Raw genomic sequence first — 18559 nt, forward strand, 5'->3', positions numbered from 1 at the left:
ACTGAAACTTATGTCCTGAGCACCAGAAGGACCGACCCTCACATCTTAAACAGGACACACAGCGACACACAGACACAGTAAAAGAGTGCTGCTCTAGTGCTGTGTGAATACTGAAAATAAGTCAAAATGTTACGTAGTGAAAAGAAGTGTTGAAGCTGGATAAGTGGTTAGTGGCAGAGCCAAGTGTTTGCAGTGTGTGTTTTTGTGTGGCCCCAAATGCAAAAGCCAAAAGAGACAAAACACTGACAAACTGGCACAAACAGCGCACACAAAAACGCACAAGAGTAAAATCATTTGGTAAAATTTGGAGTGCTAAAAAAAACTCTGCATCTGATGCTCGTACAAGAGAACTGAACCTAAAAAAGGCTTTTTATCTCTACAATCTGCAAATTTATATTCAGGTTTCCGATACGCAGCTTTTATTGTAACTGTGACGTCACAAAGAGTTAAGTTACTGCACGTTATCTTGACCACACACACATGCTTTGGGTCTTTTAAGTTTTTTTTTGTTTGTTTCTTTTGCTTCGTTTCCTTTACAGTAAAGCAACGAAAGACATTTAGATGTGGATACGTTTTGTTTCATAGCGGTGAGATCAAAGCACCACCTTTGACCGATGGCACCTGAATTCAACCGATGCAGGAAGAATAAAGGTATACACATTTGTTTTCATGAACATTAACTAGAAAATATTTAATGGCAATAGAACTTGTAGTATCACTGGAGTCATCATGAAAGCAGTCTCCAAATAGACTATAGGAAATAGGATTTCCTATTTCCCGCGTCAATAATACAGGCATAGCCCGCAAGAGGGGAAAAAAGATGGCTGACCAATTGACTGTTCAGGATCATGCTAAGGTCGCAGCATGCTATGATGTGTGGAATTCCATTGTTCATGTGCAGATTTTCTTAAATTTTTCTATGTAATAAAGTAGATGAACAATTTGATAGAAATAAAGACTTTAGTGACCCGAGTGGCGCAGTGGTAAAGTGTTCGACTCATCTTCCAGAGATTGTTAGTTCGATTCCTAGGTGATGCTGTAGCCTCTCGTAGCCGGGGGCCTGGAGGGAGTGGTTTGGCCGAGCTTTCTCAGAGGGAAAGGATGGGAGGCACTTAGCGCTATCACATCAATCACGACTCTACAGTCAATCATTGGCGTCTGTGAGCTCATGCAAGTGGAAGGAGTGGATAGCGCTGTCCTCTGAATGTGTTACGCCGCCCTCAAAGGCGCGTGAGTAAGCAGTTCGAAAAGATGCGGTTGGCACTCCCTGACTGGTGTGGGTGGAATTGGACATTGGGGAAAAAAATCCCCCCCCCTTTAAAAAAAGGACTTTATTACACAATTTTTACTGTCTAGTCACTTTTTACCCACCCTGGATAAAGATAAATCTAAAATAAAGTTAACATAAAATCCCTTAAAAAAAACTTTCTCCCTTTTCTGAAGTAATGTTTATCTTTAGCTCAGCAATATTCTTTATTTCATTTGCCTGAGTTGCCGCTCAAAGTGAAACATAAACCTGAACGAAGCTGTGACTAATACCTAGCAAGTCTTGGAATTTCAATTTCCTGTTTCTAATTTCAAATGTACTAGAACTTCTGGCTAACATGGCACAAGAAGTGAGATTAGTTTCAATGTGGATGTGAAAAGGATCCGCTGTAACAGTTATCACTAACCAACAATCCGACCCCTGAGGTGCCAAAACTGCTAACAAGAAATCTTTTTCAAGCAAAGAGGAACCCCAATGTTTTCCCACAAACACTTTAGCGCACATCAGCGGACAAAAGGGTGATCACTAGCAGCAGAAATGATTAGTACATTCTACTACCCTGCACTTCACTGAACAGAGACTACAACCTCACCCTCTTGGCTACTGGTTTACCAAACCAAGCCTTGTAACATAAGGTAAAATTCACCTGGAGGGAAATAACACTAAACAAAACTAATTAAAAGCAAATGGATGCTTGGCTTGTCGCATCCTTTTCCCTGGTGTACAGAATTAAAGTCAGTATGTTTGTCCAATATCTCCAGTGCAGGGAGTCAAATACCCTAAACTTTGTGGCTAAACTGTAATTATTGGCGCCACTGGTACTCGTCAGACTTGGTACCGTCTGACACCTTAGCAAATGTGCAGATACCGTAAAAATAATAATCTAAACCCTGACTGAATGCACGATTTTTTAAAATTTCATATTGTTATTATTTTGACCCATCACAATTTAAACTACAATATTTAACTATTAAATGACAATTTAACATTCAAACTTATTTATAGAGTCTAAAAGCAAATAACGTCACTAGAGGAAGTTTCATGATGGCAATTTACAGCACTGTACAAAAGTCCTGAGCCCCCTCATTCCTTCATATTAAATAAAATTCAGTTTAATTAAGAAAATGGGAACAAATGTTTACTGCGAAATGCTGCAAAGTGCCTAAAGATACGAAGTAAAAATTGGTTGTTTGGTATAACACAACCTCAGCAGCAACCTCATTTCTCCTCTCGTCTGTTCTAGTTTACTAATCACCGGCCGGATAATCTGTCATCATCTTCTCCGGTTTCTCACTTTGTGTCTTAAGTTGGATTTTTTTTTCCCTAAAATGATTTATACTGTAGGTCACTGCACGGTTTAAAAAGAAAACAAATTCCTCTGAAATTGCTTTGGAGGGACTAGACTGGTAGGGACTAGACTGAAAATGAAAGACCATCAGGAAGCTTAGAGAACTGTTCCTCAAAACAGCATGAAAAATACAGGAAGGTCTGGCTCTTTGGAAGCAAAATATGAAAAAAGAAGCAGTGGCACAAGATTTTTTGCACATTACTGTATATTTCTACTTCATGTGTTTATTAGTTTTCTGAAAGCCTTCTTTCACATGGCCACCATGGCCTTCGATATGTGTATATATGAATACTTTAAGTGACAGCATCTGTGATTTTCTTGTCTCTTTGACGTTTTCTTATTCAGCATGATGCGTGCGAGTGCTTCATATTAATTATTTATATTAATATTCGAAAAGCACAAGGCTGATTTTAACAACAAAGGCTTTTGATTGGACAGTTTTATCTCGAGTCCCCGAGTTCATAGGCCATGCTGAGTGTTCTTCAGGCAAGACTCCACATGAATTACTGACTGGCATGCATTGTGCGTATTAAATTGCACCTTTTCTCTAAATAACTACACAGGTTCATGTTGCGATTTCGATTTTGTTGTGATTAACTGTGCAGCGCCAACCCTGACGGCTTTGTTCTGAGACACAGCTACAAGACTATTAAGACAAAACAAAAGGGTCTCAAAGAGAGAGAGCATCGACAACAAACACAATAAACATTTGAAACACCCATCTTTCCTGCCGATCAGCCGAATCGGTCTTCCTTTAAACAACAGCATCTCTTGAACAACATTACCTTAGGAAGAGACTCGGATTCTGTGATCTCTTCCATCTTGTGCCATTGCAGTTAATGACCTGCACATCCTCCGCACTGGGCTGCTCACAAGACTAGATGTCCAGGGAGACCGGAGACGCACGGACGCTGAATGTATGCTTTACCATAACATTTGAGAGAATGCATCTTATCAGAAGAATGCGAGGGGGCGTAATTGTATCCAGGCTTCTCCTGGGCTGGAAGAGGTTAAAACGCCTGCAGGGCAGACTACAAGAGATCCAATTAGAGTGAGAATCCTGAGAGAGAAAGGGTTACTCGCTCCTCGTGGACAGCAGTTAATGAGCTCTGCTTAATTGAGCCAGGAGGTAACAAGCAGAAACAAGTGGCCCGGGCTACAGTTAATCACGTACCAGGAGCTTTAAACCAAAGAAAACCTATAGTGCATGACCCAGGAGGAGGCCCGAGGCACAGGGCCGGAGTTAACACTGTAGTCTCGGGGCATTTTAAACACCTGCTCTCTATCTGTTTTGGCGTGCTTAAAGGCTACAGTGGAAATTGTTGCGTTAGTGTTCACACAGACCAGGGATCTTTAACTCCAGTCCTGTCGTGCATCCAGCACAGTTTGTAATTCACCAACAGCCTGTTGAACTCGTGCAGTCCAGGTCTGGAGCTGAAGATCACGGACATAGACCTTGGTGCTTATGGTGGTGTTTAAAGTCCTAACGCATTTTTTTTTGAGTCATGCCATCTGAGATAGACATCTGATCAGAAGTGTTGTAATAAACTTACTACATATAATAATATATTTAAAAAAGCCGGTAGCACGATCTGTTCTGTTATTGGCACGATTTTCTTCGAAAACATACAACATACGCTATTTTAGAGCAATAAAACAAGACGAGCGCAGGCTGCATTGTAAGCAGTCAAACTGTGCGTTTATACTCACGGCTGAAAGGGGATGAAGTGCTGCTTGTCTTCGTCGTCCATTTTGCCGGTGATTATATCTGTCACATCCATTACTATGGAAACAGAGGGGGAAAAGAAAAAAAAAAAGAAAGGAAAAGTTTGTCGTTACTGCAGGATGGGACGTGGTTGCTTGCAGCATCAGTCAAATGGCCTCCTTCTGAGACAGCAGGCAGCTCTTGGCCACAATGAGAGTCTGCCAAGCGAAATCTTATGGTTACTTGTGGGTTATGGAGGCAGTGGGGCGCTGATGAAAGCAGTGCTGCTGAGGTGCCATTTTACTCAGCTACTCTGTGAGAAACTATTTTTTAGAAAGGTGAAGAGGAAAAAAAAAAAATGATGCTTTTTTCTCCTTCCCACTTCAAAAACCTGTTTGATGTTGGAGCTGACAGTTGCACATCCTCCCACATCTTCCTTCATTCCCACATGCATGGAGTATAAAAAAAATAAAATAAAAAAACACCACCACTCAGACCACATCAAAGCACGGAGGCTGTCTGTACACCCTGTCAGATTACAACATCGTAACAGCAGATTCGGAAGTATACTACGATGCAACTGGATCCACATATGTTGTTCAGATTGCACGAATAATCTGTTGCATATGGATACCAATACAGATATAAACACCAACTAGCTTGCAATAAGGGTGGCTAGAGCATCTGGGTAAATCTGGCAGGATGCAGAAGAAAACTTTTCATGCATACGCAAAAAAACATTTCGACAGGAAGCTTTCCGAACATTCATTATGGTCACATTTATTAACAAGAGCATGCATGTTCCTTCTATAACATTTCCAACTAAACTTGCTTTCATAAGCATTACCATCTAATCAATTTAATGATTCAGAAGGACACAAATATCAACCTGTGGATTACTTAAAAAAACAGGAGCACAAAAGAGATCCAGATAAAGACAATGGTATTGTGTTACACCCTTAATGTATCCTAAGCACACTGGAGATATTTTGGTGCCTCTGAGCACATTTCATATTATCGCAACGTAAAGCCTGACAAATTGGCTGCGTGGAGAAGTAGCGATCACGTCTGTGCCAATGAGATCTCCGCTATGAACCCTCTAAGCTTAAGCTCCTCTTATCAGACAGAGAAACCAGAGCTGATTTTCTCTGGTGATGAGTGGTGGGCTGAGAGCCAATCTAATTAGTTTACTGTGGAGCAGCCATCTCTGCCACCAGGGAGAAATCACTCACCAATTCCTCAACCTATTCCTGTGACCTCTGATTAGCAAAGATATTCACGCAACTAGGAGAAAAGCCTCAAGACACGTTTCTTTGCTCGCTCCACCTGTCACGTGTTTAACAAACCTGATTGTAGCTGCTGTTGTCAAGTTACTGTATAAACCGCATGCCAGGACAAAGTCTTTAAATACTGTATGTAGGGCATACAAACTTGTCTACAAAAGGTGTATGACTGGACCCTTCTTTACCAAAGTATATGCGTTTATCATACAACTCGGGCTAGCAACACTTTCCACTTTAACTTATCTCTTTTCAAACATCATGCTTGCACATGTTCACAAAGTTATTTGTTTATTCCCATACAACTTTATCATAATTCCATTATTCTGATTTATTATATATATTTTTTGACACCAAGTAAGGTTCTCATCATTTGCTTTTAACTTGATTTCATTTCTTACTCATAATAAAAAAAATACTATTTATCATTAACAAATTAAGTTAAATCTCAAACAATTTTTCACAGTTTGCTCAATAAATATGTAATACTTTATGTAACATAAATAAATTTAACATAATGCTGATAAAACAACAGATACAGAACTCCTTGGGAAATTTGGCCATAAATAAAAAATCTTTTAAATTATTTAATTTTTTTAAATAAAATTAATGGCACCCTTTGTACCATTTAATGTTATGATGCAAACAAAACCATTGTAAAGGTTCCACATTTTCTGCTTTTATATACGCTGTGTAATGGGAGGCCACTTAGGAACAGCATTATAATATCCCAAATCTTCATTTGCTTCCATGCTGTGACGCATCAGTCAGACAGACCAGTAAAATGGATATCTGGAAGGCTTACTGCCTTAGGTGGAGTGTGTAACCACTATTTACCTGCCACTCCGAAGGGCCTTCGGAGCCCGGATGTCAGCTTTTTAGTGTTGTTGTCTCGCAGCTCCATGCGCCCGACCCGGACGATCTGACAGACGAAACTGATTTTCTCCCGCTTCAGATCCTCACTGCCCAGATCCTGTATGCAAACCACAAGCACACATCATCTCATTACTGTACACACACAGTACGTGGGTCTGAAAATGAGGACCAAAAAAAAAAAGTGCTTCTGGAAGAAGAAGACGGAAGAAGGAATCTCCCATAGGCTGGATGCAGATGTGTCTGGTAAACACTGGGTAGTTTTATTTCTTCTCTGTCTGTGTGAGGCGGAGAATGATTGATCTGCTGATTGGATCTTTCCCAAAGTGAGTGGAGTGCTCTTACGCAGGGTAAACTGTAACACCCTAATGGAGTCTGATTGGTACAGTGCCTCATGTCCTGTGGTGGAACGTCATGTTCAAACATGATGCAGCTGCTCCTATCCATCAGTGCAACTGGAGAAGTGGCTATTGAATAATATATTATATAACATTCAGACAATATTCTAATCAATAATGGGTGATGAAGGCGCTTCATGAAATCAGCTGGGCTGCACGTTCCACTAATGCACTGATTCCATCGTCTCTTGATTAAGGTGTAATTAGTTTTAACACAATTCTCTAATTATGATGTTAACCAAAAAAAATTCTCTTTTAGTAAATACTATAATTATTCAACTGGAATACAATGCTTTCTTTGGGGGAAAAAGTGTCATGCTTGGTTGATTCATTGTCTTAATGTTTACCTGAAATAGGAGAACGAGAGCTACCTCTACACTGCGATGTTACATCTGACAATTATTAAGAGCCAGAATATTTCATCATAAAGAATTGATATAAATGAGATCCCCTCCTCATTCGACTTGATTTTATTTAAACAAATGAGCAAAGAGCAGAAGTGACAGGAAGGGTACGCACTGTGAACACGGCTCGCAGGTTGTGAAGCTGATCGATGTCTTTAACCAGACCAGAGCTGGACCACCGGACGAGATAGTTCTCACTGCAAGAAAGGGGAAAAAGGTCTTCTCTTATACAACACCGATATAAATGCAAATACCTAATACCAATTGAAAACAGTGATCACTGGGCTCGTTGTTGTCCCTTAACACTCCTTATAAATGTTGCAGTAAACTCATGGATCTTCATCCAGGCAAACTCATCACTGTTCGAGCATTTTTATTAATCACAGTGTTTCAATGTAATAGCATTTTAAATTAGTACACACCTTTTTTTTTTATTCTACCTCACGCAGGTTGACAAGGAAGCTAAACAAAACTGAAATTTTGACCAGCATATTAAAGCATATACTGCAGACTAAGATTTCTAAATGTGCAATCATATCTGTACATGGGGAAAAAAAAGAAATGGCGAATGTAACAAAAATAAAGAAAAAGAAGGAAAAAAAACTTTGATTATACATTTTCAAAAGATGTAGCAATAAGAGTAAATACAGACAGTTTAATTGAGTGCACCGTTTTATTTTAGACTATCTGTGCCTACAACTATGTTTGTGTAGAACTGCACACTCATAGCACGTTTTAAAAAATGTACAATGCCATCTGTTGAATTTTGAAACGAACTGAAATTTTCATGTGTTACCATGAAGTGCGCGGAATGAAGGTGCGAGATCGCGTTTACATTCTGTTCGAGTGTGGACGAGTGGAGTTCCAATTGAGATGTGCACAATAACAGAGCACACAGTAATGAGAGTAAAAACTCCCTTTATTTCTCTACACAATCCCCTGCTACTGATGCACTTATCCCAGTGTTAAATCATGGGCCATGTTCAGTATACGTTGTATAATGTACATGTTGGTTGATGAAAGAATAAACAACCTCAAATCACTTACACTAGTTAATCAATACTACTGACTGAGCAAACCCTAACAATTAGCTGCCAAAAGGTCGGCTATTATAAAGTTTCTGCAACCCATCATTAGAAAAAGGCTAGCCCTACATGGAATCAAATCTAGTCTATAGGCTATCAGTAAACATTTAACTGTACATCACGATAAAGTGTCAAATGCGCCTTTGCAGCTTGCAATATGCATAAGGTGCATTCAATTCAATTTTGTTTGTATAGCGCTTGTAACAATTGTCATTGTCGCATTCCTGTCCCCTCTTTCCTCCTCCAGATGACTATGTACCGGCTTCTTAATTTGATTCTGTGGGAAAAAGCCTCTCTCTGCTGGCATGCTTGGCACAGGCAAAACACAGGCAGGATTAGCCAGAACAGCCTAGTTGGGGTACAGCTTGCCGAACTCGTAAATAAGCACTTTGCAAGCTGTTGCAAAAGTTAAACCTCAATAACCGTGAAGCGGCGTCAGGACTGTTACCCTTTGTGTGCACCTTGCATCAGTGAGAGGTGCAGCTGCTGATCCAATCATTATTTATGGTCAAAGTGGGCAGTGACCTTTTCAATGGCACTTTTAGAATATTCCTGAAACGCTAGCAGTAATATAATATTTCCTTTTCAATACACAAATGTCCTGTGGAGGCATTATATTCGTCTTTATAGCTATAAGCTACATAAGCATTATAACTGTGCATTTTGTCTGATGAGGATTTAATCCTTTTTTAATCAATTTCACCTCCTAATTGCCTGCTAACAGATGATGCAGTGCAGTTATTGCGCGAGTACTGAGTGTGTGTCTGAATGAATACCTGATGAATTTGTACTCGTTGGGGTCATAGAGGGACATGAGCACCTCAGCGTCCTCGCCGATCTTACACACCACGTTCTTCAGCGTCACAAAGAGAGCAAAGGATGGCGTGGAAGCAAACTTGGCCTGTCGACTCAGATCCAGATTTTGTCTCTGAGACTTGGAAAAGAAAAGAAAAAAAAAAGAAAGAGAGATAAGGGAAAAAAATTACTTTCCAATTCAGGATCCTGAAAAATAACTTGCATGGAAAAATTCCTCAAGCTTTAAATCAGCTCCACAAATCCATATGACACTTTCGTGCATGCAGGTTAACAAAATGGCAGCTACCAGGATCATCCATTTATTATTTAATCATGGAGCATTTATCAAAACGACCTCAGCGCCAGCACTGAAAGACTGCTAATTATAGTCCTCCAGTCCTGAAACTGCGGCTTTATTTATCAACAAGATATTTCCTCCACTGACGAGAGCAAACCTTTCCCAGCCATCGCCAAACAGAAAGTAACCTGACCGTATGAGCCCTTGCCTTCATGACTCGTGCACCATAATGGAATGATGGAAGCAAGCTGTACCAAGTAAGGGTACACCGCCACCTGTTGTATGGAAAAGTGCAAATTACACAAGCATACCCCAGTACGGAGAACAAAAATAATGTGGGTGCGTGCCAGTGGGGATGGGGAAGGGGCAAGCAGTCGTTCCTGGGCACAGTACAAATCAATCGTGCCTAATATGAAGCCTAGTGACCTGTCCTCCAGACCACTCCAAACATTCATTGAAGCCATGGTGCTATTGTAATCCAACAAAATAGGATAATGGATCAGAAAGCACATACTTTTAAGTCTAAGTGGATATTTAGTAGAATAAACCTGTGCTGGATCGTGTCAGACACTGACTATACTGTAGAAATAATAAATTCTAAGAGCTTTTACAGCATTAAAAGCCCACGGGCCAGAACAAACATGAGCATCTGAAAAATATGCACGGATTCGAGAAAACTAAAATGGCAGAGAAAAACAATTAACCTCCACAAATTGATGTTACCATAATGTTGTCTATAATATTATAAACTTAGCATATGATGCAATGTATGTGTGTGAGCGAGCGAGAGAGAGAATGCACAAGAAGGTCCTACATTTAACTCATGCTCTGCAATTCAGAGCAGATATGAAGAGAGAGATCACGCGTCTGAGCTTATCCAAACGTCACACCTGTCTATTCGTCTATTAGTCCTGCGTTTCAAATTAGGATGCACTTTGTGACGCTGCAGGACAAGTGTGCACCCGCTTGTATGCATACGTTACAGGCATGGGAGGGGAAAAAAAAGGATGAGAGTAAACATCAGTGAGAATGCACAAGAGTGCATGCATAGATGTAAGAGGCTTTAGGACTCAGATCTGGCAGACTGAAAGCTGGTCCATTGCTCCCTCAAAATGTTTAGTCAAAGGACCAAGTCTCACTGCATTAAAAAGAGGAATTTCACAAAAAGACACTTGTATATTTTCCCATGGTAAATAGTATTCAGGACTCTACCGCATTCTTATTAAAGGTCTCGTAGTAGATAAAAGGCGAGTATGGCAATCAGGATAAATATTATAACTGATAACATCTAAAAGCTTGTAACTTTAGCTGGGGGTATTGTTCACAAGCACTAAAACTGGAAGTGGGTTAATAATAGGATTAATCCTGTCAATCAATAAAAAATTTCAATCTAGTTAATCTCAGTCATAGTCTGTTTTGGGTTTTTATGCATGTGTGTACAGCGTGTGTATACTGTTTATTATAACATGTGTGTGCGCGCACATGTAAAGCAAAATTAAGTCTCATTAGAGAGGTTAAAGATCCCTTTTCTTTTTCTCCCTGGGTCAGCACCCCGCTGTGTGCGCGTGCAGGTAATTTGACACCATGCTCATTCACACACACACACATCCCTCCTCCCGCCTTCACACACACACACCTCTAGAAATTAACTCTGCTCTGTCACGGTTCTTTTCAAAGGTAAAGTGCTAGTTAATTTGTTTTTTATGTTTAATTTATAACAGTGATTCCGTTAGCGTGAGAGTTGTTAGCGATGTTTTTTTGTTATTGTGTGTGAAACTTAAATAAGAGAGGAGGAAGTGGTACTGTAAAAGACGGGAAGAGGGAGGGTTTTGACCTCCTCTCCTCTTACTTTAGGTTCACACACACACACACACACACACACACACACACACACACACACACACACACACACACACACACACACACACACACACACACAGCGGCTGCATGCATAAACGGAAAAACTTATCCGTCAGGATTTTTTTATTCCTTTTTTTTTTTAAGGTAAAGTGCAGGTTAATTTTTCTATTTTTAGTTTATATTTTGTGTTAATTATTTTATGTATTTATTTTTTAGGCTGTGGCACGAAGTTTCAATTATTTTTTATCAAAGGGGAAATTCGCTTTGATTTACGAGTGTTTTGAAATACAAGCACGCTTCCAGAACAAACTAGCTCCCGCTCGTAATTCAAGGTTCCACTGTATTATAAACGTGTAATGGTAGAATACAATAATGCATGACAAACTGTTTAGAGTAAACACTCTGCAGTTTTATAAACTCTCAAATTATTATTTAACAAATGATAAATTAAAATCTCTTAAATCAGACAAGCACCGCATGAGGTGTCTGAGTAGTATAGGGTGTAGCAACCCACTGATATTGCATGTCACTACCTAACACATCCTTATTGACAATACTAACACCAGTCACAAAGACAAAAAACAAAACAAACAAAAAAAAAACAACACATTAATAAAGGCTTTTGCTTTATATAATAAACACTAATAAGTAAACAAAGTAAATGAATGGTAAATAATGGTATTTTATTTTTAAATGTCAAGTTTTTTTGAACTAAGAAATAATAAAGAAAATGTAATATGATCCAAAAAACTGCCATTTTAAGAAGCAGGAATTCATACACTATATAATATAGATGGACAACTTACTCATAAAAAAATATACAGAAATATGTGCATTGGAGGCTCAGTGGTAAGTTTCTCGCCTTCCATTCTCTTATCTGAAGGCACGGGTTCAGCTCCCACCCAATACCCAAACCCCCGCCAATAGATGCAGAGCCGGTCCCGACCCCAGATAAATAAGAAGTAAAAACCTGTGCGGGATTGATTGATCTGCCACAGCGACCCCTTGACAAAGCACCCGAAATACTAACAACAACTATGAAAAACTTTTTTTTTTTATTTAACTCAATCTTCATTTAATTACTTGTACAGTAATTATGCAATAATTTAACGTGAGGTTCTGTTATAAGTCAGCTTTATCTGACTAGAAGCTTGTTTTTTTTTTTTTTACCTTTTCTTCCTGAATGCGTTCTTCGATCTGTCTGGACGCAGCCTCGTGTGCTCGGAACAGGTTGATGGTGCTGGTGAGGTCTGGGTCCAAAATGTTCCCATCCTTATCTCTTACTACCAGATCCAGATCCAGAACCCTGACGAGCAGAGCAGGACAGGACAGGACAGGACAGGAGAAGTCGAGCAGGGGAACGGAAACAGACAAACAGCTGTATCAAGGGTTTGGTGATTGACAATGACAGATGCATACTTTAGATATTTTAAATGTACAGTTCATTTCTATAACGCAACTTTTTCTCTTAGGTATTAAAATAGGAACCAGTTTAGACTTGTTTCAACGAAAAATCTTTCATCTGAAACAAGCTTTCGATGCTTCAGAGTTTCAGGGGAGATAAAAAAAATAAAAAAAACACTTCAGGTGAGTCAAAATGCCATAGTTCGGAAAAACCTCTCCGAAAGAGAAAGTGTGATTCAGTTTTATTTATATAATGCTTTGAACAAAATATACATCTGACACAAAGCAGCCTCACGGAAATGCCGAATTGGATCTTTAGTAGATTTAGATGTCTAATGAGCAACCCAGAGGCGACAGCGGCGAAGTAAAACCTCGCTGACAAAACATGAGAAGGAAACCTTAAGAGGAACCAGACACCAAATGGAACCCATGCTGTTCTGGGTGACGCCAGACAGTGAGATTATAAAATCACCCAGCCATGTATTTCTTTAAAAGACACCTTAAAATAAATAGAGGGGCAAATAATGTGTCTTTCACACTCTCCTCAAACACATTAATCACACACTGTGCCGCATCAAAGCAAATCCTTGCGTTTAACTGCATGCCTCATTGTGAGCTGGACGTGTCGAGCGTTCTCAAGTACGAGGCTTGTAATTCTAACTAATTTATTCAAACGTGACATTTGTACATGGTTCACGCTTTTAAATACCACAGCCTCGACCACTCAGTGTACAGGTGAGCTCCTCTAACTGCTCTGAAAATGCTAAAAATATTCAGGCATGTCAAATAAAAAAAAATTATTATTATTTGGCATAACATGTTCCAATAAAAAAAAAAAAAAAATGAATCAAAACAAAAAAATCAGATCAGACACATTTTGTTTGTACGAACCAATCCCAGTTCACCACTTAACACTAAACATTGCATGATGACTTATAAGCACTTTAATGCTAAATCTTGTCGCACTCTTTATTGCAGGTTAAGTGGGAACCCCTTTTTCCCCCCTTTAAATTTCTCTCTTATTGCATTAAGGCATGAGGCACTGAGTAGACTACTTAGCATAAAGCAGGAAGTGGAAGCTGAGAGCACGTACTTGTTGCCGTAGTCGATCTTGGAGGTGACTTTCTGCTTGAGTTCGGAGAGCTCGTCCTGCGGAAGAGTTCCTGATAGAATCTGTGATCGCCACTCGATGAGATCGTAGATCATGTCACGAACAGTATTAAACATCTCACGCTTGTCACCCTGCGAAGCACAAGCACACAGACTGCTTAGACTGTACATCCAGTGCAATGAGGGCTAATTAAGCTGCCATGTTCGCTCTGACACAGCAGGAGTGAGAATTTTAATAAGAAGCAACATCATGAACTACACATGAACTTTAAAAAAAAAAAAAAAAAAGGTAATAAAAAGTGATAAAAAATTGAAGATTTAATTGACATGCATGTACTTCTGGCCAAGATGATGCAGGGTATCAGGCACAGAGTATAAGAGCTGTCGAATGTTTTATTAATTACATTCAGATTTCAATAACTTATTAAAAATCCTAGCTCAAAATTTATACTGGCACAGACTGAAATATCAAGAGTAGCATTAAACACAAGCAGAGGGGAATTACAAGAAGGCCAGGTGTTAAGTAGAAGGATTCAGTGGATAATCAATGATGAAATTAGTTGCCAACAAATTTAAATGTAGATTAGTTGACAAACATTATTACTTAAGGTAACATCCTTCTGACCAAAAATTTGTAAGGTGTCCGAGTGGTGCACTCCGTTTGAAGGGATAGTTCAGTTTTTTTTTGTTTTTTTTTCAAGTCGGTGTACGTACAGTAAGTACACTATAGGTCGTTATAAAAGTTCCAGCTCTGCACATCGACTGTGAAGTTTGTCACACAGAAGCCGAGTTCAACAAACACCTCGTATGAATCTCCTGCGCTCACTCTGACCTAAATCAACTTGGTTCAAATTTAACCCTTTTCTCTTCCCAGAACTAGCTATATAGCTAACCACACGGCTATTTCTGGGGAAGTAAAAGTGCAATTTGTACTAAACACAATGTTCTAACACGTTCCGGGTGAAAAACTTTACTCGTGGTCTGTGTGGAACATTTATATTGAAAAAGACCAATAGTAATAAACTTTTACTTTTAATTTGAATTAAAAACAGGCTTGAAAACCCTGAACTATCCCTTTAACGGCGGGCGTGATTGGGGGAGGGACTTTGTGGTTGGGGGTGTGGTTAAGCGGAGCTCTGTGAAAGCATTGAGAGTCAGGTAATGTGAGAAAGGACATACTTCTGAGGAGAATGTGGCTAATTAGTGTCTGTGTGTGGCTGCGAGCTGCAGGTTTATTTACAGTCCTCCTCTGTGAACCGTTTTAAGTCAATCACACAAGGCGCTGTTGATGGTTTATCAGCCCTGCGCGTGCATGCTTGCATACTGACTTAGCATTTCAACAGCGACACACAGACACTAATTAGCCACGTTCTCCTCTGCTGGGTGTCGTTTCCCCAATTTAACCGACTCTCGCACCCTTCGACCACGCCCCCTCCTCCACACACACTAATATTTTCCTAATAGTTCAAAGTAACTGACAACATTTCCACCTGCCATCTTTACTCTTAAAGTAACCGTTATTCTTTATTGTTGCTACTTTCCTTATACTTGGTTTTCAGTTTGGACAAAAAATAATCTTATTTATTTTCTTTTCCCTAAGCAGTACATATTCATTAAAAATGAGGTTTTCATCTTCATTCTCTTTATTGTTAGACATGCCTTAAAATGTGATGTGATAAATTTAAAAGCTGACCGCTAAACACGTGCTACTGAGTAATTCTGTGCTTCATAATCCGAAAAATCACTTAATCATTTAATAATCCATAGGTTATTTAAATATCAAAATAGTCATTAGTCATCGCGCTAATTATAAGCATCAATGTGCATATTAATTTATCCATAGGCTTACTTTATTAATGATCCAAACAAAAATATTCCACATGACTCAACCCCTATTAAAGCTCAATCAGGAACGGGTTTTAATTCGGAGCCGAGTTTTTTGAAGCTTAGTGATGATTTTATAGTAAAATTACACACAGCAAAAACATAAAAGCATCAGGATAAATAACCTTTAATATGTGGAGGCTCTAATTATTTGTGAGCACAAGTAACTGCCAGAACCCAAAAAATAAATAAATAAATAAACATATATATATATACACATGTATATATATATATATATTTATATTATATATACACACACATATACACATATATACACACACATATATATATATATATATATATATTAAGGCTGTCAATATTAGTGCATCAACATTAAACGTGTAACTATATTTTTAACGCAAATTAATCATATGACGGAGAGTTTGACCCTAATGGCTTCCCATAATTGCAGCTCTGTTACCTGGCTGCGTATGATAACGGCACGTTTAGTGCAGACACTAAGATGAGTAAGGAAACATCACCACGTGTGCTCATTATTTAATATTTGCCAAAGCATGCGCTAGCCAGATTAAAAAGGAGATAGCAGACATGGTCGTCGCAATAGAAGCGGACAGGGCTCATGATATAATTGCCGCGGCAAGAAGTTTACCATTCGAGCGATTTTAGTTTAACATTTGTTAAAGGTTAATGTCTGAGATATTACAAAAATGCATAATCTGTTTTCTTCTAACCAGTTTGTCATGCATTTCTTTTTTACAACACTGCACATTTAAAATACAAGTACATATGAATATTTTAACATTATGATTAATCGTGAGTAAATTAAATCTATGTGATTAACTAAATTATATTTTAATCGATTAACAGCATATAAAAACCTTTAAAAATTCTGAATGATAGGGCGCACAAAATCAAGTGTTCTTTTAAGAGCTCTTAATTATTCACCAATAAGAGGAATCTCAAAAAGACTATTCCATTACGATTTAAATGCTGATGTTATAATAAAACAATGAGCGAGTTTATTCCGATGGCACACAGCTTCATGGCCTGCGCTGAAAATGCGTAAGCATCATCCACTTCATTACCTCAGAGACGCACGCTGTACTTCACCGGGACATAAAGATCTTTACAAAAGGACCTTAAGACGGTTACTCACCACATACAAGTCCCTCCAGATGGAAGCCCATTCTCGCAGAGTGGTGGTGACCTCATGCACCAGAGGCAGCTCTGTGGGAATGACCGTCTCCTTTGGTCTAGCATAACGAAGACAAAAAGAACAAGAGAATCAAACTACAGGGACAGCTTTGCTCAAGCATGCTATTTAATTACACAAGCACACAATCCCTGAAAATGTTTGCTAATAAAGGCCTGCTTTAAGTTTGCACCTGCTCCAGCTATTTAAAAAAAAGGCCTCTTCATAGAGTACACTCAACTTATATCTTCAATCTTGTCTTAATAAAGAAAAGTGCTCTCTTTTCATTATAAAGCCTGACCTCCTCGCTCCGCACGGCACGTTCAGATGATTTCAGTCATGTTCGTGGACAGCTGCACATTACTCGCTAACTGAGCAGCAGCTGCAGCGCCACTAGAATCAAAGCTCGGTGCTCCAAATGCTCGTTTTTACACTGAATTTACATATAATAGTAAGATGATGTGCAAGTGGGTTAATGTGAACCACTTCAAGGGCAGAACTATACAACTGTAATTATACAACTTCTACTCAGACGGTGAGCATCATTTAAAATAATGAGACCTCAGTGACGGATGTGTTAAGGTCATCATTAACGGGGGTCTTCTCATAAAGTTTAAGCACAGATATTTTTCCATGTATTAACTTTCAAACCCTTTTTGCGACAATTCATGTTTCGACATAATGACTGCAAAATCTTCTCTGTTTTTTGGGGGGAGGGGGGGGGGATTGCTGGACCCCTGTTCTGCATTTAAACCTGCCTAAATTATTTATGGCACAGATTCAACAAGGTTCTGAAAACAATTGCTTACAGTTTTTGGTCTATATTGACATGACTGCATAACGCAGCTGCTGCAGAACTGTCGACTGTACATCCATGAAACGAATGTCTCATTCCATTACAGGAATCTTTCGGTTTGAGATCTTGTAACATTGCGTGTTATCCTGTGGTCTTAACGGGATGGACATGGTCAGCAACAGTACCGTACGGCCGTGGCTTTTATACCATGCTCAATCGGTACTGAGAGTACCAAGAAGATAGCTTCTCCACAATCACACCATCGCCAACCTGACCAGTAGGTAGGACAGATCCATACTTTCATGTTGTTTACATCAAATTCTGACCCTACCATCAGAATGTTACAGCAGAAATTAAGACAATCTTCGATTGTCAAATGTTGGTGAGCCCATGCAAATTGTAATCTAAGGTTCCTGTTCTTTGCTGACAGGAGTGGCACCCAGTGTGGCCTTTTGTTGCTTTGGCTCATCTGCTTCAAGATTCGATGTGTTATGCTTTTAAAGATGCCCTCTGGCATACCTTTGTTGAAACAAGATATTATAGAGTTACTTTTTGCCTTTGACTTTCTTTGTAAACCCTAAAAAGTATTTATAAAATTGTGATACTTACAGAATCATAATACAAATCAAATACACAACCTTGGTATTGTTATAGTATCGTGTCAGGTGGTCCCTAGCGACTCTCATCCCTAAGAAGTAACATTACACTGCCTCGATCTCTAGTGATCTTCCCCCATGGGGACAGGAGTTAAGCCCAAAGATGTGTTAGGCTGGAATGATTTATGCCAGTGTTTTGAACTCTCTGACATTAAGTGGCATTGCCTAGAGAGCTCCGCCCCGTCTCCCCAGACTCTTGTCTCAAAAATGTTAACGATGATGATTAGAATGTAATTAAACATG

At 39.2% G+C, this 18559-nt stretch overlaps 1 protein-coding gene across 2 annotated transcripts in view; it reads right to left on the reverse strand.

Moving 5' to 3' along the window:
* dock1 (dedicator of cytokinesis 1) overlaps positions 1–18559 on the reverse strand; it is a 272932-nt gene that overhangs the window by 215129 nt on the left and 39244 nt on the right. For both annotated transcript variants that reach the window (XM_053511045.1, XM_053511044.1), the window contains exons 5-11: positions 16829–16925; positions 13811–13959; positions 12484–12619; positions 9137–9294; positions 7391–7472; positions 6438–6573; positions 4326–4398 (exon numbers count right to left, since the gene is read on the reverse strand). In XM_053511045.1, coding sequence (XP_053367020.1) covers positions 4326–4398; positions 6438–6573; positions 7391–7472; positions 9137–9294; positions 12484–12619; positions 13811–13959; positions 16829–16925 — 831 coding nt within the window. The remainder of the gene's footprint in view (positions 1–4325; positions 4399–6437; positions 6574–7390; positions 7473–9136; positions 9295–12483; positions 12620–13810; positions 13960–16828; positions 16926–18559) is intronic.

Source organism: Clarias gariepinus, chromosome 14, assembly GCF_024256425.1.
Source record: "Clarias gariepinus isolate MV-2021 ecotype Netherlands chromosome 14, CGAR_prim_01v2, whole genome shotgun sequence".
Taxonomy (NCBI): Eukaryota; Metazoa; Chordata; class Actinopteri; order Siluriformes; family Clariidae; genus Clarias; species Clarias gariepinus.